The 27,212-nt window shown below is 44.6% G+C and overlaps 1 protein-coding gene across 2 annotated transcripts in view; it reads left to right on the plus strand.

The window, feature by feature from the left end:
- LOC109856650 (cell adhesion molecule 2-like) overlaps positions 1 to 27,212 on the plus strand; it is a 91,562-nt gene that overhangs the window by 16,619 nt on the left and 47,731 nt on the right. For both annotated transcript variants that reach the window (XM_020432170.1, XM_020432171.1), the window contains exon 3: positions 23,003 to 23,078. In XM_020432170.1, the coding sequence (XP_020287759.1) occupies positions 23,003 to 23,078 (76 nt within the window). The remainder of the gene's footprint in view (positions 1 to 23,002; positions 23,079 to 27,212) is intronic.

Below are 27,212 nucleotides of genomic sequence, written 5' to 3' on the forward strand. Positions count from 1 at the left end.
ATTACTCTCGAACGAATCTATATATATATTACATCGCGCTCGCTTATCGCCTGTTTTATATGCGCTTAATTTTTTTTTTTTTTTTTTTTTTTTTTCATCTCCTTTTTTTCAATGCGTTTCAATATTCAACGTCAGCGATCAGTTCTTTTGACGCTGCGAGAGCAAAGACGAGAGCGTATTATACAAAAGCGCGTAAAACGCGGGTAGCGCGGAAATAGTAAACGTGCGGGAAAGAAAGCGCGTTCTCACACAGAACACGACGTTCAAACGACGACGACGACGACGACGACGACGACGACGACGGCGTGCCGTCGAACATCATTTCCAGATCATTGCGCAGAATCGCATCTCATCCTCTCGCGCGCGCGCGCTTTATTATTACTACGTTCAAAGCGAATTAACGAATATCGATCGGCGCGCGTAACGTAGGGTAATTTTGTTATATACCGCCGCGTCGTCCGCCCGGTTTAAAATCGCTCGCATGACTGCGGATGCGATTTACGATCTTTTGAAATTGCGCGTTGGCGTTTAACTCCTCTCTCCCTCTCCCCACGCAATAACGCGACTTTAAAACAATATCGAGGATCGGGATATATGTATATACAGAGATCGGGCGCCAGAATTTAATCCCGCCTAAAACGAAACACACCCCCGGTGTGTGTGTTACGCGCGCGCGGTAATAATATGCGCGCAACTTTGTGTCGACTCTCTTGCGCGTTTCCCAACCGCGCCCGCGACACACGATATAAAACGGTCTAATGAAGATTCCGCTCATTAACACACGTGACTAACGAGCGCGACTGAGAAATCGCGCGACAAGAGTATTAAGCTCGCCGGCTGCTCCGTCTGCTCTCGCACACATTCCCGATCTTCTTCCCACAATCGGATATCTTTATTTTATCTCGTCCCATGTCTCTATCTCTCTCTCTCTCTCTTTCTCTCTCTCTCTGGCTTTGCGAATTTTTCGCTGGACTTGGTCCATTCGTCGCGCGCGGTCCATCTGTCGGAAAACAGGAGTTTCCCGCAATTCGACAGAAGCGAACGATGTAATTAAAGGTGACACCGCGTCAGTAACTGCGACGGGACGAATCGCGGAATCGTACAATTACGGCGAATATAAAATTTAACGAAGTGCGCGTCGCGCGAGCGAATGTCGCTCGCGCACGCGCTTAATTAAGCTCGCGCTTCGCCTCTCCGTTAGAGAGAGAGAGAGAGAGAGAGAAATAGAGAAAGAGAGAGTCCCATCCCCGGAGCAACTTGATCCACGTGCGATTTCCCTGGGTCCGCCGAGGTATGTAAATCGAGTTTCGCCCCCGCTCGTTCCGCTGTTCCCGCCACGGTCCGGATCGTGTAATTTTCCCATCCGCGTTCTGGATCAGAGAAAAACAGCAGGAAGAACGGAGCGAGCGGAGGAATGAAACGAGAACAAGCGAGAGAACGGATGAGGGGGAGGGAAGAGAAAATGCGGAACTCGACGATGCGCCCGAGTTCGCGAGGGTATTTTCGTTTCGACGGGATTGTGGGGGCTTTAGTCCTCCGGATTATATTTCCATTACGCTGTTTGCCGAGTAGGTAAGTTATACTAATGTTGCGCAATATATATATATATATATATAATATATATGTATATAACATATAATACATAATCCGCCTCGCCAAGAAAGAGGAACCGATTAACGACGGAACAATTCGCGAGAGGGAAGGACGGAACGCGGCCTCTTTATTTTATGTCACACATACTTCGGTATGTACACGTCAAATATATACACGGCGCAGTAAGTAAACCGTTTCGCGCGCCACGCGTATTATTCGCGTTTCTCGCGCACATCGACGGGGAAAATTATATTTAATCCGCCTCTGATGGGAATTTGCAATCCCTGTAGGAAGCAATTGTTACGCGAGAGAAAGAGAGAGAGATATAGAGATAGAGAGAGAGAGGGAAAAAGCTCATTTTAAAATCCGACGCGCGCTCGCGCACGCCCACATACACGCGACAACACGTGGTTAGCCCGTTAGCAAACACACGTGTCAAATTTGGCTCGTCGTCGTTTTATCGACGAGTGGAGCGATCGATTCCGTTCGCGATCCATCTTCGGCCGTTCGCGTCGCCGCCGCCGCCACCGCCGCCGTCGCCACCGCGATGCGGAAAATTCCAACCCGAACCGCCGGAATGCGTTCGGGTCTAGTTACGGAATTTAAAACGCAACGCTGACTGGTTGAATTCCCTTGTCCCCCCGCCCCCCATCCGCGGAAACTCGGTTTCTTCCACCCCTTTTCTGTAGGTATCCCGACATGCGGCATGCGACTCTTTCCCTCTTTCTCGTCGTTTCCAATTAATTTCTCTATTTTCTTTCGACCGCATTCCTCCGCGCGCGCAGCGCGACGTACATACCGGAGCAGCGGCGGAGAAGCTCTGAATTAGTCCGATAAATGTATTCCGAGCGTTATCGCCGCGGTTGTATATGGCCGCTCCACGGTAATAGCCTTCACGTCGCGAATTTGTATTCGGCCAAGAGAAATAAATCGACGAGCGCAGAGTTCTCGACTTTTCCGTGAATTTTCGAAACCGTTTGTCTCGACCGAGAAAATAATTTACGCTTTTCCGCGTCAAATTCTTACCTCGCGTCCTCGACGGAACTGCCACGTTTTTTTTTCTTTTTTTTTTTTTTGTTTTTTTCTTTTTCAAACCGACTTACCGCCGCGCGAATTGTACTTTCGTCCCGTTTTTTTTTTTTTTTCCAGATCTCCCACAGATTTTCCTTCCGATCGTGTCTGCGGTATTCAGATGTGTTTTTTTGTCTAGTTATTGCCAATCACGCGGCCTCAAAGTCGATCGAGTTCTCTCATTTGCAAGCGTCGTTGCGATAGTGGATTTTTTTCTTTTAAATAAACAGAGACGTGTTCCGTAACCGTCTTTCCGTGGCAGAGCAAATTTCATCGTGTCTATCGACACGTAATACGATTGTTACTTTTTGAAACAAGAGAACCCGAGAAAACCGCCGGCTATGTTTTTTCTTTTTTTTTTTTTTTTTATACCCGTGTTAGTTTCACGTTGCGCGATTTGACCCCAAGAGTTCCATCGACTTCGATAAAGCGGTGCTTGAGGAAAACTCTATTTTTTTTTCTAAGTAAATATTAGCCAATAAGCAATAACAAATTGAAAAACCACGCACGATGACACAACACAAGGATGAAATTTTCAGAGAAACAGTTTTTAGAAACAACCAAATGTTTGTCACTCGACTTGAGTATTTCTGAATGTCACGCGCTACATCTCTTTTTTTTCTTTTTTCATCTCGGTTTACATGTAAAAAAATTAACCTACACACATCTTCTTAATTGCATATGCGGTTAATTAGAATCAATTACAGTTACTCCCGTAGCCGGCATAATTCTCGAGAGATGTGTTTTATTCTTTTTTCTTCTCTTTTTCTTCTGCGTAAGCAACGATTCGCCGGGAGCTAAGCTGCCGTGCAAAGCGGCATCGCCGCCGCTATATTCGCATTCCGGTGTAATTAGGAATAATACTTCCAGAGCGCGGACCGCAACGACGAGAGAGGAGAGTGTAATGTCGGGAGCGCGCCGGCGGGAGAAAGAGAGAGAGAAAGAGGAGACCGAGAGTGCAAAAGCATGATAAAATGTAAATTTCACGCGTTCTTATTTTTCCCCGTCGCGGCGGCGGCGGCGGCGGGCGTATAACACTTTTTGCGAGGCTGTACAATGCACCGGGCAAATTTGAATCTACGACCGAACAGAACACGCGCGAGTGTACTTTAAACCCTTCGCGTAATTACTCATAACGGGATATAAACGGGAGACTTTCAGAGTTGGCCCTATAGTTATTTGTACTCGGAAACCGACTTTGGCGTGTCTCTCGTCGCGTAAAGAGAGAGAGAGAGAGAGAGAGAGAGAGAGAGAGAGAGAGAGAGAGAAAGAGAGAGCCTGTGTATTTAATTTTCTGCGAAAATTGTTACATATTCGCGTCTAATTACCGGGGCCGAATGACAAAAAGCGTTTGTCGCAAAACTCCATTTGCGCGCGCGCACTTGTGTGAATATACGAAGAGAGAGACTCGCTCGCACACTCGACTCACGTCCCGGTTAAATTTCCGCAAATTTTCAAACCGTTAAATATTAATGACGCGGCGGCAAGAGCGAGCACGTAACAACATGACTATCGTCGCTCACCGAACTGAATATTATCACATACGTAATGACATAACACGCTTCATTGAACGTTACCGAATTTCTTTCTCTATTCGCGCGCGTTTGACTGATATATATTGCGCGCGCAATATTTGCACGGGCATTTCGCACCAGCGCGTAATTTCTTCCGTTTCTCGTGAACACGGCGAAGTTTCACGTCATGTAACGAGACAGACTCGTTTTCACAAAGAACCACTTTTGTCTGGCGGTATCTCCGTAACGTTCCGTTAAATTTTTAGAGGTGTGTTCCGTGATTTGCAACGGATGCGAGAAATTTCATATTTCATGAGACCCCGGCGCGCACGTCTCGCTCGTGCTTCTCCGAGTAAAAATTTACTTCTTCAAGATGCGTGCCCGACGTCTCCGCTCTCTCTTCAGTCGGGAAGGGTTTGCGCTCCGCGACTGAAAATTTTCTGAGAGAAGAAAAAAAAAAAGAGACACGCGAGAATACATCATCGGCAAAATTTATTAAATCGCGCGGTCGGCAATGTCCCCTCGCTCGGAAACGAGCGCGCGAGCAAACCGGAGGCGGCTTCGAACGGCCGTGTGTTGCAGCAGACGCCGTGAAATGAAATCTGGCCGCGGTCCAGGGCGATTTCGAATTCCGCGGACGATGTCAGAGCGCGCCGAAGCCGGAGCCATACGTTTGAAAATCTTCCTTCCGTAAGTCGGCCATTCAACAAGGTGAGAAGAAAACATATGATTACGAAAGGGAGGTCGCCGGAAGAGGAAGAAAGATTTTCTCACACCGAGAGTTTTCTCTTCGCGTTTGTCTCAAACAATATCTCTCGTAAAAACTTGGAAACAAATTCGAAAAGAAAAGAAAAAAAAACAAACAAAACAAAATCCCATCGTGTACTAAATAAAGACGTTTCGCGACGTCTTCTTGTACGCGCTTGTATATTCGACGTGACAATATAGATAATAATTGTGACAAATATACGTGCGTAACGTTACTGATAATAATAACAGATGATAAACGACATTGAGACCGATTGTAACAACAACAGCGAGAGAGGAGCGTAAATTGATATTTGTAGACTGTTATAACAGACGATTACAATAAGCCGTTAAAGTGTACTTGTTTGGCGCTGTGAATACAAACGATTCGTCGATCGGACGGGCGCGATAATATTTATGGCTTATAGCTTGATTTGCATATCCATTCTCTTAATTGAAAAACATACACCCGTAATTTTGTTAGAATTACAACGCGCGCGGCTCTTTTTATTATTATTACGCTTCGCGCGCTGTTAATTTTAATAACACCGAAGATAACCCCCGTCCCCGACAAACTCCGGCGACGCGTTTTGCGCGCGCGTAAGCTGAAATATTGATAAGAATCTCGCCATTATCAATAATGTCGGAGCGTAAAAACACACTCTGTGAATAAAAAATGTGGCCGCGAAACATATAAAACATGTATTCGCGTTACGCCGGAAGCCCGGGTCATTTTAATTTGTACACGATTTCGTTACACACGCGAATAATATATATATTTTTTTTTTTCACTTTATATAAATCGTATTACATTCGTATAATACGCGGGACGCGCGTGCGCGAATCCCGTCTGCGATGTGAAATCACACGCGAAAGTATTAAGTGGACAAAAAATTGAATTTTGCGTCGAGAACAGACGTCAATAAAATTCCCGACGTATACGTATATTCCGTAATTATTGTTCCGCAATTATTGTCAAAAGCTGAATGTATAGGTACGCGGTTGCCATGGCTGCAATGTGTGTAATGATACAATATTTTCGAATAACAAATTATTATCCGATATTTGATATAATTTGAAAGGCGCGTGTATGCGCTGAGAATATAGTTTTGTCTCTTCTTTTTTTTTTTGTAATATTTAAAAACTCTAAATCTTTGTATTATATTAATTCCCAACTTGGTTGATTTAAGCATTAGCAGCGCTTTCACGAGAATTCGCCTTCGAAATTGACGGAAGGGCTCGTTTATCGGTGGCCGAAATAAGGATTATCGCGAACGCACAATGCCCCCGCTGAATTACCAATAATAAACGCGGTATTAACATATGGTTATATATACGCTCGCTCGCTAGGCGAGCAAGCGCGCAACGAGCAATATGCGGTTGTTTACTGTGATCCCTCATTAAATATTCAAATGCAGCCAAGCGACGTCGGGGGTGGGAGGGAGGGACTGGGCTGGGGCTGGGCGATACTCTCTCTCTCTATCCGACGAGCGAGAGCGATCGGTGTCGCGTAGAGAACGTCGCACAAAAGCACTCGAAAAGTTGTCGTCTCTGTTGGATGAAAGCACTCGAAAATTCGCACGACTTTGCCGGGAGGAAGGATGAGGGTGGGAGGGAGGAATGAAGGGCACGTGAAAATCACACGACAATGTGATATCGGCCCTCCTTGACAAAGGCGAAACTTAATCACGCGACCGACGATGTTTTCTCCTTTTCTTTTTTTTTGTTTTATTCCTTTTTTCATTACGTTTTTTTTTTCTCTCTCCGACCATTTTCGACACGCGAAGCGCCGTACCGCAATAACGTTGTTACGTTACGCCGCCGGAGGGGCGGTGGTCGACCCCACAAAGAACCATGGTGATCGGTGGACCGTGGTTTCTCGGATTTTACAAGACGCGCCTTTGCCTCTCTCTCTCTTTTCCCTTCTCTCTTGTTGTGTGTGTGTGCGACGCGACATTCTCCACAAATCACCCGGAATCGGCAATTTAAGGAAGCGACGCGAAACAGCAGCGAGAGAATTCGAATCTTTTCAGCTGCACGTACGGAGGAATGTAATCTGGCGAATGCGAATTCTCACAGAGAAAGTGGCTCGTAGATTTTTCGGGGACTTTTAGATCGCTCTTCTCCGTCCGTGTAATGGTTGCTTTGCGACCGCCGCGCGCTAACGCGTTGCTTCCGCGTCCGCCGACTTTTAGAAATATTAAAAAACACGCGAGCGATAAAAAGCTTGCGCTCGGAGAGGTCATTCTCTCGAAAAAACTCTCTTCGTATAAATGAAAACGGCGAGAGATATCGTTCCGCGATAAAGGAACTATACCGGTATCTTCTGAAACTCAAGTTTGACCCGAATCGGCTGCAAAACAAATTTTGCTTAATAACTCGTTTGCTTATGTTTGCCATCTCATTTGTGTTCATTACGAGAGTGTCTCCCTCGCATCGATCGCAAGTCAGTTCGAACACGGTTAACTCGGTTTTCTCCAACCGGAGATACGCGAGCGAGATACACGTGTTATTATTTAACAAACACCGTGAGAATTACAGTTTGCAGTTCTCTCTTCCCCCCTTTGTGTGTGTGAAATGCGCACGCGGGGGGGCGCGTGTCTTTGAAAATTGTCCCTTCTCGTGTTTTTCCAAAGTTTATCAGATTCGCTGCCGCGCGACGTTGTTTTTTTTTTCCACATGGCGATTACAAATTTATTCCGCCCGCCTCGTCAAAGAGGTGCAGATAATACATTTTCAATGCCGTCGCGACGGAAGAAAAAAAAAAAAAAAAAAAAACCAGCCGCCACGCGCTTCTTTCATAAACATCAATTTCCCGTTCGCGAATAAACTTTCTTTTCTCATTACCACTGCGGATTTCATTTTTGTTATTGCTCCTCGTTGAATCGCGTTTAAGTCCGTTTACACTGTTGAAAACGGTCGGTCATTGTTTGCAGTCGCTGTTCGTTCTCCTAGTTCTGCCCGTTTTCCCCCGCGGAATCCCCTTCTTCTTTCCCGATACCCGCCATTATACGACGGTAAACGGAAAGAGGTTGTACGTACCCTCGGCCTCGTTCTTTCTCGTCGTCTGAAGCGGGCGGACAAACGCGAGCCCCGGTCTCTTTGCGAAACGAGACCGGGGCGCGATTGGTTTTGAAACGCGAATTAACAGGAAACATCATTTTTATACACGCAACTCTCGAGTTGATCCGCTCTTCCTCCCCAAAATTGAGCGGCACGTTGTCGGTGTGAATAAATTAATTACAACATCGCATCGCCGGGCGGCCGCACGTCGGCTGTTCTCTTCCAAAACGCGCGAGAAAATGCGCGCGTTTCGTTTGCAAAATTTGCATTCTCGCATGACCTACCTTAACTAACTCTCTAAATTTGAAATTGTATTTCGCGCGCGACACATCTCTTTTTCGTCACACACACACACACACACACACACACACACACAAAACATGCAATTTTTTTCTCTCGCGGTTAAAATAAATTTTAGATTCTTATCACACGCGGTTACGTCACGCGGGGTTTTGTACTCTCTGGAAATTTTTTGTTTCTTTTGCAATCGTGTGATTATTTTCCGGCTTGTTTTTCTTTTCCCCGTTGAAACCGAGCTGTCGGATTTGCGATTCTCTCGAATCGCGTCAGTGTGGTATGATGATAAAAAAACAAGCGAATTGCGCTTATAGCCGTTAACAACTGATTGATCGACCAGACCCGGCATTACCCGGTTGGAAATATATATATATATATATATATACACGAACCTCTCCTCATCAGTTACCTTTCTCATAAATGTTTCTCTCGCAACGAGTAGGTGCTGCGTTATCCTTGGCTGAAAGAATGACACGTGAGACGTGCCCGGCGTAACCAACTCCGCGGTGTTACTTTGTACGTGAGAAATATCCGTGATATTTTTGTGAGTGCATAGGAGCGGGACGTAAATGTTTTATCAATGGAGCTTAACTTGGCAATGTACCTTATCCTTTTCTCCGTTACAACTCCGTAAGTTTGAGAAATTAATAACGCGGTTCCCGTGTGTAAAAATTGCAGAAATTTATTTGCGCGAGCGCGGAATTTTTATAACCCCCCCGCGCAATTTTCTTCGTCGTGTTATTGTTATCGTCAATCGACCGGCGATTTTTTGCGCCGCGCTCTCCTCGCGAGATTTACACGAACATTCAGCGAGATCGTTCGTTTTCGGGGAAAAAAAAAAAAAAAAAAAAAAAAAAAAAAAAAAAAAAACTGCCAACTCGCGCGACAACGAGCGCACTCCCGCGTTAATTAATATTAATGCCGTTTTGTGCGTTTTCGGCTGAGTCAGCGACACGACGCACCACGAGCTCACCACGTGACAGCGTCCCGAGCCTGTCTCGCGCCTCCACTCGGAAGGGAGGAGGGAGAAGGATGGGGAAACCAGAAAAGAATCGATAGTCATAAAGCACGCGAAAAAAACCTACCTGCTTGCACACAACGGTGTGAGATGGAATATCCCTCCGTCTCCGGTTTCGTTGTCGTGTTGAAACGTACCTTCTTCTACTCCCATCTCCATTTCGTTCTCCACGCATCTCCACGAACCGATATTCCAGTCTTTCCAAGTAGAAAAGATAACGAAGAGAGAAAAGGGGTTGGAATATGCGCCTTGCGCGCTCGAGAATGAAATGCGCCTCTCGATAGTATTATATGTAAGGTTGTTAACTGGCGCACAGTTTATTCAAGAGAGGGAGAGAGAAAGCTGTCAGCTCATATCCCTCCTAGAACTTTCCTCCCTCCTTGTATTTCCACGTCCACATAGTTACCATCGTGCACCGGGGGCGCGAAGCAGTCACGCCATGAGCCGGAAGTGACCCTTTCGCCCTATAGCCTGCACCCGGCAGGGATCGTAAAGACAAAAATCGGGACTCTTATCACCGGACAAATTTATCACCGTAACTACCGCGGGGAGACCGTGTGCGCGTGCGTGTGAACACGTACGAGGCGCAACATGAACGAACGGGACGAAGGAGGTGACTTTATCCGACGATTGTCCAAAGCCGCGGGCAACAATTATCTTTCCCGTGAAACCCTCCACAATCGTCCCCCCCCCCCAAAGTGACGTGATCGGCGAGGGGCGAGCGCAGATTATGCGAACCGATTTGATTAGAAAAGTTTCCTCAGATCCCGGGATTGTTAACAGATTTCTTGTAGATGGGAATTTTTTTTCCGCGCTCTCGCGCGTATCCGCGCACAACTTTCGCTGACGACGCGATAAATGTCCACCGTTTTCTTTCAACCCTTCCACTCGTTAATGTTTCTTTCCTTAATTTATCTCATAAATTATTCATGTTAATCGATACACACTTGAAAGAACAAAATAAAAAGTTTTCTGCTTCCGAAGAAGAATATATAATATAAGTGTGTATTTATTTATTTAATATATATTGATTTAACATATATTGACATATTTAATATATATATATTTATTAAATAATTTTATTTACATGTAAAAGTTAAAGTTTTGAACAAATACATATATATTTGTCAATTTTCATACATTTATGACTCAATAGTAAGTTGTGGCAATTAAACGCGCGAAGTGTTTGATAATTAATAATCATAAACGAGGTCAATGAAAAAAAACGATGAGCACCAAGAAAATTGACGATTAAGACAGCGAATGATAAAGATCGAGATCAATAAATGTCTTTCGCACTGAGGTACGTTCGGAAGCAATTTTATTAAAAGAAAAATTTGCCCGTCTTCTTCTCCAGCTGAGACGCTTTCGTTTTCGCATATGCAGATGCATTTAAATTCCAAGAAGACAGCAAAGCGCGCGGCAATTCGTCAATGTCAAGGCAATGCGGCTGCCGGTTATGCAGTCGCGCGCGTACGTGTGTGTCTTAGCGGCGCGTGTAACAACGAAACGGGGGCGATATTGAGTTTCGAAGTGGTTTAACCGCACAACAGAAAGTTTCCTCTCTCGGATAGCGATGCGCCGTTGTACATACCATCGATGAGTGATATATCGCAACAATATCGTAAAAGTGTTGCTTGCTCTCGGGGACAAAAAAAAAAAAAAAAAGAATATTGCGTACATCGCGCACATGTTGCGTGTCGAGAAAACATGCAACAAAACACCAGCGCGATAAAAAAAAAATACAATAAAATGGTGTTCATCTCGAATATCTGAAATTAAAATTTCCCTGTCGACGTCTCTGCTTCGAGGAGAGAAAGAGAGAGAGAGAGAGAGAGATTAAGGCATTCCGACACGCAAGAGTAATGAAAAAAATGAGAGCCGCCCTCTTTCCACAGGGCTCAAAGTATCTCTTCCTATCGAGGCTATTAATTTTCCTTTTGCGACGAGTTTGGATCTCATTTGCTAGATTTTCCATATCTTTACGACGAGAGCTTTCAGAGAGCAAGAAACTTTTCCGTTATTTCGAACAGACGGCGGCGGAAGAGCTATATCTCCGAGCTTCGGCATGGAATTCACGTTCGAGAGAAGGGCTTTGGAAACTTATTCTCGCGTACGATTATTTCGTCGGTTCGTCGCAACGCGCGCGCGGGGGAGCAGGTTGTTAAGCGTCGTTTGTTCCGCCGCGTCCGCCGCCTCCGCGCGCGTGAACGCGCGCGAGTCCAGACGTCAGTTTAAAGTCACATCAGCTCGAACTTCCCGCAGCCGGATGTCTAATTACGCGCTCGTTTCCGCGACGAATAAAGGAGAAATAATTCGGTGGATATCGTATTCCTCTTCTCGCGAACGTCTGTAATTAGAGAGAGAGAGAGAGAGAGAGAGAGAGAGAGAGAGAGAAGCGGGATCCGTACACCAGATGGAAATGTATATATATCCGCGCGCGCGGGTTTACATCCACGTCGAAAGGAAACGCGCGAGAGAGCGGCGCTGTGGTTAATATCTGCGTTACCCCCCGTAATAACGCGAACTATCGGCATTTGTTTCTATTCTCGTTTCCGCGATATTACTGTGATTACCGGACCGGGTTTAAAACTCCTGGGACTCGGACGGAACAACACGAGAGAGAGCCGCAAAACTAATAAACTAATATACAATATTACGTTATTTCTCTCGCGAGCGAGAGAAAAGTTTAGGGTTTGTTTCTCTAACTCGCGAATTATATCGACCCCCGGCTGTTAATTAGACAATTATAGCAAACAATTATGTAAAGCTGCTTAGAGAGGAAACTCTCTCTCTCTCTGTTTCTTTCTCTTCGAAAAACGCTCGCTCGCTCGCTCGCTCGCCGCGTAAATCCGCATCACCTTCGAAATAACGACGCGCGAAACGTGAAAAGCGCGCCGCGGAAATCGTGGGAACACGTTTCGGATCGCGTCCGGGAGATAGAGACGAAAATTTTCGGAATACCAAAACGCGGAATGGCGAAACGTATCTCCGCGCGCGCGCGTCACCGTTGTCCCCGGCGCGACAATTAAACTCGGGGGATTATACTTGCGGACAGAGAGAGAGAGAGAGAGAGAGAGAGAGAGAGAGAGAGAGAGAGAGAGTCCGCATCCAGGTACGTCGCGCGTATCGTTATAATGGAAACGTTAATGTCGAGCGTCGTTCTTTCAGTCCACGTGAAAAGCTCGTTCTCGAATGCGATAATACTCGACCGCGCGCGCGCGCAGCCGGCCATTGCCTCTTACCGGCTTGTCTCCGGCTTTTCCGTTGCCTTTAATTCCGAAGGCTGAGCGCGCGATGCATATAAGGAGGTTGCGCATTGCACTCACACACACACACACACACACACAACCGTGTGGTTACATCGCGTGGCGTGACCAGATACGAGTCTCGAGCCGCCTTTGGACAGCCGGCGCGGGATAAGATAAGAAAGGGGGTAACCCTTGTCAGGTTCTTCTCTTTATTGGGACATACAATCTAGTTCGGTTAATCAAAAACCTTAATTCCCGCAAGAAAGAAATGGACTTGTCACTGAGCGCGATTATCGAACGCGTGAGCGTCGGCCAAACGATCCGCGCGACGCACCTGTCGATGCGCGTCACTCGGTCACCGACGAAAACGCATTAATCATAATACGCGAAAGGGGACGCGCTAATGTTTTTCTCGATAACTCACACCCGTGAGGGTCTCCCGTGTGTAAACATCGCGCGCGCGCGCGATAACGCAAGGAGATTACGCGCGCGATAAAACACGCTCTATAGAAACCGTACGTTAACGTTTAACGTAATGTAATTTACGTTACCGGTGAGAATTGCTATTTAATAGTCCTCTCGACTACTCCCGGGCGTTAACGCTTGGTAGAACTTTTGGTCAGCGGCGGCTTATCTTCCGCTTCGAGCGCGGCGGTGTCATATTTTGTTAGCCCGTGACCAACCGCGCGCGCGCGCGCGCGCGAGCGAGCGAGCGCACGTTGAAGACAGACTAGAGTTCTGCTAGCTGGAACGATTGCCGCTCGAGAATATAACCACGTTTATTTGCGAACGACGGGAACGACGCGGGAATATACGCGTATAAAGTTTATACTCGATGTGCACGTCCGGAAAGAGTTAGCGTGTTTCTCGCGCGATAAGTAGAATTGTTTAAAACAACTACGTGCGCGCGCACGTTGAAGCACTTATAACTTTTACTGGCGCGCGTTCTCCCGGGCGAATTATTGTGACAGAATGATAAGCGTTTAGACAATCAAATTATTCGACCGAAGTTAAATATCGCAATGTGAGATGCAACTCTCTCTCTTGAAACCGTCGGGTGTATTTGTATCGTGATTAATTTATCAACCGTCTTCCATTCCGCGCGGTATCCGATTTTGAATCTTTCACGACGGTTGTTAATTCCCCGATAGTTTGTCGTTTCTCATATTCGGTGTTAATTTACTTGTTTTCTGGTTAGAACCCCACCGTTTTTCCACTGTATGTAATTCGGTCACCGAACAAATGTTGTCCGCGTTCAACGGCCGAAAAAAAAAGAAATCAATGAGCCGCGCGAATTTATTACGTTGTCGCGAGGGATCGTAAACCCTCCGTCTTTCTCGAAATTAGCAAACATTTGTCGAAATCTAATGTGGAACGATGCAAACAACGTAAACATCTTCCCGCGCTGCGGCGGCGGGTCAATAAAAGAGAAGTCATCGCGTTCGTTTGGTCGTCGCGAACGAATATAAAGGACTCTTCCACGGTTAATTCCTCCTTTATCCAAGCTGGAAAGCTTAACCGTTTGTTCTGGAATTTGCGGCACTATATCGCCCAGACGTTGAAAGCGACTAATTATTTTTTATTTCTGCCGCCGTCGCCGCGACGCGGTCGCGCCAGACAAAAGTCCCATTGCTCGTCGCGACCGCAGACGATTTTATATACTCGATTTCTCGAGCTTTCGCCCTCCTCCTCCCTTCTTGTGTATTTTTACATTTACGTTCTTGGTCGTACCTCTCCTCTCTCTCTCTCTCTCTCTCTCTTTCTCTCCATCTCCCACTCCCTTTTCCTCTTACGTTAATCTCTCATTTCAGACAGAACTACTTTAGACCGGTTTTTTCCCATCTCCGTTTTCTGTTTTTTTTTCTTTTTTTTTTTTGCACCGACGATTCGTTAAGAGATTCGCGTCTGAAGCAATTTCTTCAAAATTAAATCTGCGTTACACGTCGAGGCGATATCGCGAACGTAATCCGAATTATAACCAAATATCTTCGTTTGCACAAAAATGCAGCACACTTTAAGTTCTTTTCGTAAAATATTGTCTCTGAACAGTGTATCGTTCGTAGAAATTTTTTCAAATAAGTTAGAACTGAAAATATATCCTTAATCATTTTATAAAAGATTCACATCTCTTAGACAAGTGTCACTTAAGTGTCTGAAAAATAATCCCAACGGAGTCGAAGTATGGAGAACAAATTTGACCGATATCTGAAGAGAAAAGTCGTTGCCTTTACTTACGTCACGTGTCTTTAAAAACGCGCCAAGATTTTTTGCAATAAATAGTTTTTATATTTTGAAAATCTTTTTTTTGTTACTTCCCTATGTGTTCTAATAATTATTATAAACTTACCAAAGTACATAGTTATGTACTTAGGATTAGTAAATAATCACGGAAAAATGTTAATGCGTAGTCTTATTATTGACGCAAGTATATATTATTGTTTTTCTATCTATTCTATATTGTTGTTTTAATAATGTAATAACGCAGAGTAAAAGTATATTAGTATAAGTATATATAACATTTATATTATATAGAACATTAAATAATATATATTATACATATAGTTTATTATATATTTATAATATTATACTTTATATTGTATTATATGTATTATATATATATATACTACAGTAAGATCACTGACCTCGGTCGCGCGACCGCGGCGGGGTCACTGACCTCGGTCGCGCGACCGCGGCAGGGTCACTGACCTCAGCCGCGCGGCCTTGGGGGAGTCACTGACCTCGGCCGCGCGGCCGCGGTGGGGAGGGGTCACTGACCTCGGTCGCGCGACCGCGAGGGGGTCACTGATTTTGGGCACGTGATTACGGTATATATATATATACATATATATATGTGTGTGTGTGTATTACAAAGAGTTATAGAATATTATATATAATATATATAATATTCTTTTTTTTATTGTTTTCCCTTTCACGTGACTTTAGTCACATGGTGTTCCATTCTCTTGTTTTTCTTTTATTTCTCAAGTTTGATTTTCATGCGTTATTTCTGACATCTCTCATACGTACATCATGTGTATTATATTGTTTGTAAGACGTATGTACCAGCCTGTCATTGCGATGACAGGTTAAGTTAACTGACACTACACGTTAAAATAAAAGCAATAATAGCGTGCGCGTAGCGCGCGCCTGTGTTGCGCTAGTATAAAAAAAACTTGAACGCAGACAAAATTTTATGAAACAAAATAGCTTAGTGTCCGATAAATATATTTGTAAGATATAATTAATATGCATATATACGTGGTTCATAATGAAACGTGCGTATGCATATATGCACACACATCTCTCGGAGAGATACATATCTCCGACCTCATACATTTCAAGATCGAGATTCGAGATAGAGCGGATCCGGGTGGGGAAAGGAAAAAAAAAATTGACGATGATGCGCGGAAAATTAACGCCATTGTGTTTCAGCTGACGTGGTAAATTTAACACGTACGTACGAGCGACTCTGACGAAACACGCGGCTCTCGTTTCTATGTGTTTCGTCAATTAGTTGCCACCATCTCAGAAATCGGGAGAGTGGAAGTCTGTTCTCTTCTCCGGATGACAATGATCTTGCGCGCGCGAGCGAAGACGAAGCGCTTGTGAATGCCGGCAGCCGGAGACAAAGAGACTATTACGCGCGCGGAAAGTGCCGCTGAATTATTCAGAACGTTCTTCTGTTCATGCACGAGAAGGTGGAACAAAGAACTGCGATACATCAATATCTCCGGAAGTGGAATAACTAATACGCGTTCCACATCGCGCGACCTACACATATAAACAGAGCGATTGTTAAGACCGAAGCTGTGTGAAAGAAATATAGGGCAGTGTCGCGTCGACCCGTGCGAAAAATAACATTTGCTCTAATTACGCGAGAACGGTGATATAACGAAGAGAAAGCCAGCCGGAGCGAGAAAGAGCGGGCCAATAGCGAGTTTTCGCTGGGATTTTCGGAAACGAAACACAGTTTCCCGACCCCGCGGTAATGACTCCCGGGCGCAAAAATGGCACGAAAGGAAAAAGGGGGCGCGCGCGCACGCGATGAGCCCTGCATGACGACGACGAGCAGCCGATAGCTCCGAAGAGCCGGAGCTTAAAAGGGGAAGTTCGCACGAAAACGATGACGCGCGCAGGCGAGTATCATCGATTCGACATTCGCGAACTCGTTCGGCCGCCGAAGGAAAACGGCGCAGTGCGGTAAATTCGTCAATCAGGAAACAACAAGGCGATTTTTGGCAGCGAATCACCGGAGGTGATTCTGACGTTTAGGCGACGCCAGAAGTGAGAGAGTCATTGGATTACATTTAAATGATTTACCGAGACAACTTCGGCTCCGTCAAACGAATATTTACGAGCTGTACGCGAGTATCACCGAGAAACGAATAAAAGTCACAGTTGATCTAAATTAAACGATTCCTCTCTCTCTCTTTCTCTCTTGTTTCTTCTTTGAGAAATAAATATTTCTACAATAAGAAAATATTACATTTGTCTTGAGAAAGGAAAGGAGGAAGAAATAGCGCGAGACGAGCAAATTGTGCCCCGTTTAATTGCGTCCCGTTCTTATCTTCTTAAAATTACTGTTCGTTGAATTACTCTCTCCAAGATACACGAGATTAGGGAATTAGCACGTCTCTAGTAGGGGAAAATTTTCCGAGTGTTTTTTTTTTTTTTTTTTTTATCGCAAGTTGAGCTACAATTTGCGACATTTAAGCCGGAGAGATGTTTGATCTCTCCGCCTCCCGCAGTTTTGCGCTTTTGCCCCTCACGCCAACGCCGTCGCCGGGTCTCGTTCGGCCAATTGAAAGACAGCGACGAAATGACAGGCTACACAAACACGTGCGCGTGGCACGAATTAATTAAAACACAGCGGGGCGAGACGCGGCGTCGCCGTCGCGTCGGCGCCGACTCACGGTGTTCCATCCGTGATAAAGGACAGGGAAGCGTCGTTATTAATCCGCGTAAAATTAATGTCTGCTTATAATGAATTTCAACTTCGTTCCGGGAAAGCCACCGTAACGCGGAGAGCCAATCTGGGTCTCTCTCTCTCTCTCTCTCTCTCTCACTCTCTCGCTCTTCTGTTCCCGGTGCAACGGCCGAAACGCGGACATTGCATAAATTAAAGATACCCTCAACGTGCGCCGCGCAAGAAGTTTTCACGATAGCGCTTTTTTTAGGTGCGTTATTACACCACCCTTAGATAAGTCAGTATTAAAATAGAGTCCCGGTGCACGAGGCGTATCTACGCCCTCTCTCTCTCTCTTGTCTCTCTCTCTCTCTCTCTCTTCTCTCTGTCTCTCTTTTCTCCCGTCTCTCTCTCCGTGCACTTTCTTCTCCGCGCGCATGTCCTTTATGCGCAGCTATCGCACTTTACGATGTGCTCCCATTCCTCCGTTTTAGTATGTTATAACACGCATATTCATCGCGCGCGAAACCTTGTTAAAAATTCTAACAGTTCCGCCCTTCGACGTGAAATATGATAAGAAAAAAAAATTATAGGACAGGAGAGATGATTTCGAGTCTTCGTGATTGCTTGTCAGATCGCGTACAATTTAATAACGGATCCTGATCGATGGATCGACGCGTGTGTATTTGCCGGATCGCGCGCCCCATCTCGTCGGGGGTAATATTATTAGACACCCCGCGAATAAAGTGACTGAAAATTTCAAGTTTTACGAGACATTTTCACGTCTCTCTCACGCTCCACGTCTCGTTCCACGTCTCGTAGAGATGATCGTTACAATTTATTGTAATTCTTTATTAGTTTTTTTTTTTTTTTCTAGAACGTCAATGACGTTGGAGCAGGAAACGAGCGCGCGTGAACTTTTATACTTTTCTCGCGAATTCGCGGCGCCGCCGTTCTCGTTCTTCTTATTAACTTCGAAAGCGGGAAAGGATATCAGTTGAAGTTACAGCAAAATTAGTCTGTCATATTCTGAGAAATAGGATTCCCCCGCATTGTGCAAGAACAACATAACCCCGCGCGCTAACACAGTAATACGTAGTTCGCGTGAAAAGCGTGTCTCTTAATGTCGTTTAGAGCAAGAACTAGATAGTGTTCCGGGACGGGGTTACACCGCGGGACTGATAAAGTGGCATTGTTCCCGTAAGTCTCTAATCCACGCGAGATTATGCGTGTCGCGGGAAGTGATGTTATTTGCCCCCTCCCCCCCTTAACGAAAATATCAAAGACTCGAGGAGATAAAACAAATTATTTTTCCTCAACAATTGTTGTAACAATATATTTCTATTGTTGTTCCGCGCGCGTAGTTTTAATTTCAACACTATTAAATTGTATTAAATAAAATTATAAAATATGTAAATTTCATTAAATAAAATATATCGATTATTTTTTCGATAATTGAAACATGGTTTTTATTATTATATTATTATTTAAATTATTATCTCACTGTTATTTTTATTAATTGATGTATAATAAAAATATTTTGTAGCCAGAAAGCGCATTAATTCCGACCGCGATTATGGCGCACGTATAAGAGTCAAGTCGCCATAGAAACGCAGAGCCTATGATACTCGCGATAGTCGTATAGTTTCCAACTTAGCGAGTTTCGTCGAGAGGGAGATCCTAGCTATGCAAAGGTGACTATGCAAAGCCGAATCCCAACGCAATTAATTCTCGGGCCAAATCGAAGCACGGATCCTCTCGATGAAATATAATCGCGCTCTCTCAAGGCCCACGTCAAGACCAAAGGTGACTCGTCGAGAACAACCCGAGGTCGCTTATCTCCCTCGGTGCCGCGATCGGTGTAATTCAACGATCGGTGATGCCGCCGGAACACACCGGAAACGAGGACGTTATTGTAGTAGTTAGAGAGACGACGGATGCTGCGCGAAATGAGAGCTGACTAATCTGCGACGACGCAATATATCGCTGTCGTCGCGCTTCAGCGGCGATTAAATTGCAAATTAATTGAACGTTTTGCGAACAAGTTTTTACGCGAGATACGCACCGACACTTTTCCTTCCGATCCGACGATAATAGCCGTAGCGCCGCATCGTTAACGCAAAACGCGTTCGTTATCCCCCGTTTGTCCAGCTTCCAACTGTGTGTCGTCCGATCCGTCCGAGTTTTTATCCGCAACAACGAAAACGCGAGCGGGCAACTTCCCTCCCCTAAACCCGCGTGCGCGTTTTGCTTTGTAAAAACTCGCTATCGCGCTGTGTCTCCATTGAGCCGGTCTCCATCTCTCACAAAGTGGCACGTGAAAAAAAAAAAAAATGTATTTAGCGAAAAACGGAGAAAAAGGAAACACCGTGCGGGAAGATTAACCGGGAACAAATTTTGTGAGAAAAAATTTACAAAAAATTTACAAATAACTCAACGATAATGTTGGAATCGCACGACGAGAGAGAAGTAATTTGCAACAAGTTGGTTTTCTGTTTTTTTTTCTTTTTTTTTACGAAAGACGAGAACTTGTTGAAAATACGCGGCGATGGAATCAAGAGAGGATTGTTATCGATTTTCTCTCCCCGCTCGTGTTCTAAAAACCGCACACAATGTGTTACGCCGGTGTATTGTGGGCAGTTTCACCCTGATCTAATCCTCTTAGAGTGATCTCGAAACTCACGGATTCGCCTTGGACCTACGTCAACCCCCGCAGCTTGCCTCTGACAAGGCATAACAATTTCCACCGAGATGAACATTACCAGGTTTACCTTTGCTGCGATATATGTAGTGTATATACATATATATAATACATATATATGTATGTATATATATATATATATATGTATGCAGAATCAAGAGGCAGACCTCTTCTCCGTAGTCCGTTCTATTCCCACCTTCTCCAATTACGAAAGCTCGTGGGGCTTTCCGCAGAAAGTTTCGGTTTGCTTGACGTCTCTCGTGCGCGCGTCGCTGGCTAAACTGTTTAGACGTGTCTTAGGGCGAAAACTTCCAAGTGACGTTCGAATTTTGGTACTTACCATGTTCTGGGTAAAGACATCGGAAGAGCGTCGAAGGATCGACAGGTCAGCGAAAGGGTAAAGAAGATAGACGGTTGCGGTTAAAGACGGGGGAGGGGGGTGGGAGGAAGGGGAGGGACGTGAACATCGCGCCGATGAAATCCACTTCGTCGTGTCGGGAAGTTTTGAAAGTCTGAATGACGTCGCATGGATGTCGATAATATCAGAAAAAGTAGTCGGTTACTCGCAACGTGGATATTTCACTCTTAATCTCGCGGGTGCATCGTTCCGGATCTCTCAACTCTCTCGCGGTGGCGAACGACGCGGACGAAACTCGAAATAGCGCGCCGGTTTGTTGCCACCAAACCGCGTCACATCGAAGTTTACGCGCGTCAACTTTTTGCCATTAACTTACATACACACACACACACACACACACACATACACACACACGTGTGCACGTGCACGTACCGAATAAACTTGCTCATCTCTCTCCGCACCGTCTCTGCGCACGAAATGCGCAGTAAATACGATCTCCGCTTTATTCTACAGCAAATTAATATGTATATAACGTCTTCCGTCTTACAAACTGTCTACAGTTATACACGGGGGTTACATTCACGAGTGCACGAGCGTAGAACGCAGACACAAGACCCGGCGTCTGGAATGTTTTAGCCTCCACATTTAATCTGGTACTGAAAATTTCAGCTCTTCTGTCTCTCCTCCTAGGAATTCTCGCTCTTAAACCTTTTTGCTCTCCACGTCCATTCCTTGTCTTTCTCTGACGGCACCGACGACGACGACGACGACGACGACGACAATGACGTCAAAGGTAGATACCGACTTCTGTCTAGTCGCTGCATACGCGCACTTACGACTTTACACACACACACACACACACACACACATCCGCGCTCTATGCTAAAAAATATAAAAGTCTAGTTTAGATCTTTCACGTTACCTGGCAATTTCTCTTTACTTATATCTGATGAGAGTAGAGACGCTTTAGAAGCAGTGAATTATTAAGACGAGAAGATAAATGAAAGGTAGACTGATGTGGACATGCAGTATTTATAAGATTTCACACACACACACACACACACAATTCCTCATCCTCTTGTAACGACATAAAACCCCCATTGACGTCTCGTAACGTGTTTCACTTCGAATCATTTTCGTCGTAACTCGGCTCGTTGAACATGTCAAGATAAAAGAAACAGAAGGTAGATAAAAAGCGACGGTAAAACCCCCAGCGAAGTGGGCGTCCTAATAGAGTCTATCTTCCATTATTTGAGCATCTATCGCGATCCACTCCCAATCCTCCGGTTCATCCAATCGCGGCACAATTTTCCAAGCTTTGCCAGACCCTCGTCACCGTTATTGAAAGCCCGAGTTGAAAGTCGGAGCGATACTTCTTTCGCGAAAAGATTCGCGATAGATCGAACAACACCAAGTGCCGCTTTTTTTAATGCCTCTATTATGCGCTTGGCACTAGGTCAAGAGATTTACCGATTTAGGCATGAAAGAAAGCGCCGTTCATTCGAAAACGTTCTTCCATTGAACTCAAGTCTACATATCGACAAGGCAAAAAGTACTTGTTCAAGTAGCACTTGTGTTCCCGAGGTTCTTCACGTGATCTAACTCGATCCTACCAAGGAAGACTACTTCGCGATTGTTTTTTTTTTTTTTTTCACTCTTATGCAATTTAGTTTGCGTTAAAAAATAATAATCGGAAAATAAACGAGAGATAGCGGTTCGGGGTATTTAATTTTCATCACAATGAATCTCCGTGTATGTAATTTTCCGATAAATTTTTGTCGAAAAATAATTTTAAATACATGCTTTAAATATGTTAAATATTTATACACATAAATTCATTTATATGATAAAAGTATATACTATATAAATTTATACATAAATATATATATAAATTTATTTGTATATAAAACATATTTTAAATATTTGTGTACATAAACTTATAAATAATATATATTAATAATTTGTATACATAAATTTATAATTTATTTAGTTAAATATTTGTAAATATATAAATTTAATTTATTATTTATGTCATACAAAAGTATGTTTTAATAAAAGTAATATTTTAAATATTCTCACAACAATATGGAGGTGATATTTTGTGCAAAAATTTGAAACTTTGTAATATATTTTTTTTTTTTAATTCAAAAGACCAAAATAAATCTCTATATTTCTTTTTGCTCTGTAAATATAAATATAAATCTTTTTGCGAAAAAAAATTGTGTGTGTGTGTGTGTGTTTCTTCGAAGATTGCTCGCGTATAAATATCCACAACCGAGAATTATTTCTATTGACGTGGGTTCGCCAAAAAAAAAAAAACAAGTGTGTCTCCTTCTTTTATTATCAGCAATATAATCGAACACTCGGGGAATCGTTGTCTCGAGTTTCCGACGACATCGATAGCACCCCCGGGCGACAACGTATATACTCGCAATTGACATTTATGCGATCTCATGCGAGCTCCCTCTTTTTTTCTGTTTCAGTCGCTGCTCTGAAGCTACTTCACATAAAGGTCCCGCCTTATACCTTGAGGGGCAAAGACGCGACTTTGGAATGCAGGTGAGAATGTTCGCCATAAGCCATACAAACGTCAACTGCTTTCCGCGCGCGCGCGCGAAATACTCGCGATATATCGACGGCGTTCGTGCGTGCGTACTTTTTTTTTTTCGTGTCGGATTATTGCGGAGTTTTATCACTGCGCTGCATCAAGATTCTTCCGTCGCAACGTAAAACTAATACTACTCTCAAAGAACATAAAATAACAAATCGAACATAAAATAACAATTCGAATCGCTCACGTTTAATTCGATCGTTTTTCGTCGCCCATGTTTGAAAACAACAATATGCAACTTTATTCTACGCTTCTTCATTCCTTTTGTCGCGCTCAGATTCTCTAATAAGTTAATTAGTTGAGTAATTCGCGCAAAAATAAAATTATGCACAAGCAAACACTTTGACGGAACGAAAACACGGTCGTTTTCAAGTTATGAAGTTTTATACGTGCAATTTGCGTATATATTTCTCGTCGCAAAAAAAAAAAAAAAAATAACACGCCAACATTTATATGCACTTACAAAAGAGCTTTTAAAGAGCTGACTTGTGCTCAAATTCGTTACTTCTCATATATTTTCCGCGCTCAGATTTCTCTTCCCGATAAAGCACTCAATTATGAAAATATCAGGGGAATTTTACTGCGAAAGGTCAAAGCTCCTCGGCTGCTTTTATTCATAAAGCACGTAAACACGTCTCAGTTAAAGAGGCCGCGCACCGCTGAGATGCGTTCTGTCGATCGATACGCACGCGCACACACACACACACACATATTATTTTACACGCAAAGAAGATAATGCGCGTCTCGTTGAAACAAGACACTGTGCTTCAACCTCATTACATAATTTCCGCATTCTTCTTCTCGGACTACCTCCTTTTCGCTCACCGGCACATCGTCTCTCATTATTCTCTCCAATTACAACATCCGATTTTACGACGTATCCGGCGAGATCTAGTTCGACGAACTTCGTTAAAAATCTTTAATGCCTTTTTTTTTTTTTTTCGTTCAAACATCGCGATCGGGGTCCGCTGAGAGAGCGAACGCGGACCGTGATAAAAGAACAAACTCGCGAGCGAGAAAGCTTTAAAGAAAATTTGAATAAAGAATATTCCCTTCCTCTTTTCTCTCTAAAATCACAAAAAACATTTTTCTTCCTAAGATTGGTGTTGGATCGCGACGCTTTTTTTTTTTTTTTTTTTTTTCGAAGCGTCAAAACATCGAGAAGGGAGAAACGAGTGACGAGTCGTTCGTCGACGCCGAGTCGGGTTTAGAATCTCCTTGAACGTCGAGTAATAACCGGCCTTCGCAATTTGCAACGGGTCGTGATTATGTTACCGCCGCATTCAATAATTCAATCGGGTTTTCCCATTAATCGAGTTATGCCTACGTAAAGAGGGCTTCCAAAGCTAATTTGATCAGTTTTCGAATGACCAGCCTGTAGCGCGATCGCGCGCACGCAATAGCGTTCCCGTCCGCGCGATATATATGGGCCGCGATAAATGACCGGTTCCAGCGCAGGACTCGCTAAATAATTCGCGTTCGGGGTGTGTGTGTGTGCGTGCGAACCGCACAATAAAACCGAAGTATCGCGGCATAATCACTAATGTATATCAACTCGGTTCCGGGTCAGCGGGCGTGAATTTTCTATATGTGTGCGCAACGTGCACGCGCGCGCGCGCGAACGTGCGATAGCGAGAGACCGCTTGTTACGAGCGATGGAATTGTAATGAAGAGAGAATTTCTCTCTCTATCGTTTTGCAAGCAGATTTTACACGTGCGCCGAAAGCGAAAAACTACCGTCATTCTGTTGTATCAACAGAAGGCTGCGGACCGCGTACAAATTCCATTTCCATTCGGAATTATTAAGACCGCGAGAGGAAGAAGATACGCGCTCGGAGATCGAACGAATGAAATGGAAGAGAAACTCAGGAGAGAGAGAGAAAGAGAGAAAGGGAGCCGACGTTGGGGAGGGGAAAACCGAACGGGAAATGCGGCCGCGGGAGAGACAATACGGAAGACGAAGCTGTTTCTCGCATTTACCTCGCAAAGGTAAATCGTGTAAGCGGAACTCATAAAGGCATCCGTAAGAAGCGAAGCAATAAAGTACGTATCGAGTTTGCGGTTAACGTTAAAGGAAAACGATAAATAAAATTACAAATAAAAGCGAACCGAGAAGAGAGAAGACAGAGAGGGAGGGACGGAGCGAGAGAGGAGGACAGAGATGGGCAGAGAGAATGGAAGGGAGAGAGAGTTTGTGAGACCGCGAATCGAACAACGAAGAAATCTCGATACTTTTCAAGTCTCTCCTTCGTAGTTTATTTATTTACTCGCCAACACGGAGATGGGTCCGTGCGGGAAAACTCCTCCTCTCCTCTTTCTCCTCTTGTGCGCCTTCTTTTTTCTCCCCTATTTTCCCTTCCACTCGCGCGACTTCTTTTTTGCCTGCCCGGAAAAAGATGCCCTTCGATCCCTCTATAGCTCGAGACCGCGAGAGTCGTAACTCTCGCGAGATTTCTCTCTACGTAAGTTCTTCACGGATACTCCGGACGACCGCCGTGATACCACCGCCGCTGCCGCCGATCGTTTCCTCTAATCTCTCGATCGGAATTCCATCGCCGACGGTGATGGCTGATGCTGCTGCTGCTGCGGCGAATCGAAGCCGTCGAGGGGAGAGGAAGAAGAGAAAAAAAAGAGGGGGGAAAGAACGAGGACGAGATCGAAAGAAACAGCAAGCCGTTAGTCAGCAAAACTCGTTTCAGCAGAACGATTCGTCATCGAATATGGGCGGAGGATAAAAGAAAAGAGAGAAGATCAGAGAAAACGGGAGAAAAAAAAGAGAGAGAGAGAAGGAGAGAAAGTTGATTCGGTCGCCCGGTTGGAAAGGGAGCGTCTTTCTTAGAGGTCCCTTCCTCCGCTCTCTTTCTCTGTCTCTCTCTCTCTCTCTCTCTCTCTCTCTCGGGTCAGCCGAAGGCCATGGATTTTCTACCCCTTTGCGTGCGCCCCAAATATACGTGACAGATCGGTCTGCCTTTCGCGACGCGAATGCACAATTGTTCGATGGCGTATTCGCGCGCGTCATCCATCGATAACATAAATCACACCTACAATAAATACAGCGGCGAGATATTAGTCGGATCGAAAGGAAAGCTTTGAAAACTCTGCTTTGGAAAATATCGATGTGCCCGAAACATTATTCGGTTTTCTTTTTATTTCTCTCTTTCAAGTTTGTTTTTTTAATTCTTTTCATTCTCCCGCGGTTTTTATCTTATTTTTCTTACGCGCTTTCAAATATTTACAATTTAATGGGTCAGAAACTTGAACTTTTCGAAAACTCCGACTCGATTAGGAGTCACTCGATACAAAGAGAGAGAAAGAAAGAGAGAGAGAGAGAGAGAGAGAGAAATTTACGAGATACACACGTGCTAATTAAAGCTTAAATAACAGTAGACGATTATCGGCGCGATCGGGATCGGCGAGAATTTCCACGAACGTGTCCAGTTGTCGATTTACAGGCGTCTGCCAACGGTCGGGGCCAATACATTTTCACCCCTTTCCTGATCCTTAGGTCTCGGGACCACCCCCGGTTGCCCGTGCCATCCTCTAGATGGATGGTAATTGCATGCCGTAAGTTATCACGGAATCGAAGTTTCTTCCGGTAGGGAAACGACAAGCTTCACGGAATCTCTATTAGGGAGGCTCGATCGAAGTGCCGCCCGCGCGAACGTTGTGTGTACGTGCGATATAGTCTGTGTAAGATTCGTGTAGTCACCGTGTTTAGTTCGGTATACACACACGAACGCGCCGCGTCCGCTTTACACGGAACCGCGGAGTCACCTCGACCGAGGAGGATAATTAAAGCGTAATTATATACTTTGGCGAGAAAGAGATAGAGAGATAGAGAGAGAGAGAGAGTGTGTGTGTGTGTGTGTGTGTGAGAGAGGCGGGCGGGCGGCGGGCGTAATGACGTTTAGTCGACACGTCGTAGATCTAAACGTCGTAATTGATGCGGTACTTAATGATCATTACCAGGAATTATAATCGGTGTGAGATATCGCCGCGATGTAAGACCTTCCCGCTGAACGCTTTCTCGTAACTTAAGTTTGACGTAACAATTATGGTTCTTTTATTAAAAAAAAAAAAAA

This window comes from Pseudomyrmex gracilis, unplaced genomic scaffold (assembly GCF_002006095.1).
Source record: "Pseudomyrmex gracilis isolate BER0280 unplaced genomic scaffold, ASM200609v1 scaffold_129, whole genome shotgun sequence".
Lineage (NCBI taxonomy): Eukaryota > Metazoa > Arthropoda > Insecta > Hymenoptera > Formicidae > Pseudomyrmex > Pseudomyrmex gracilis.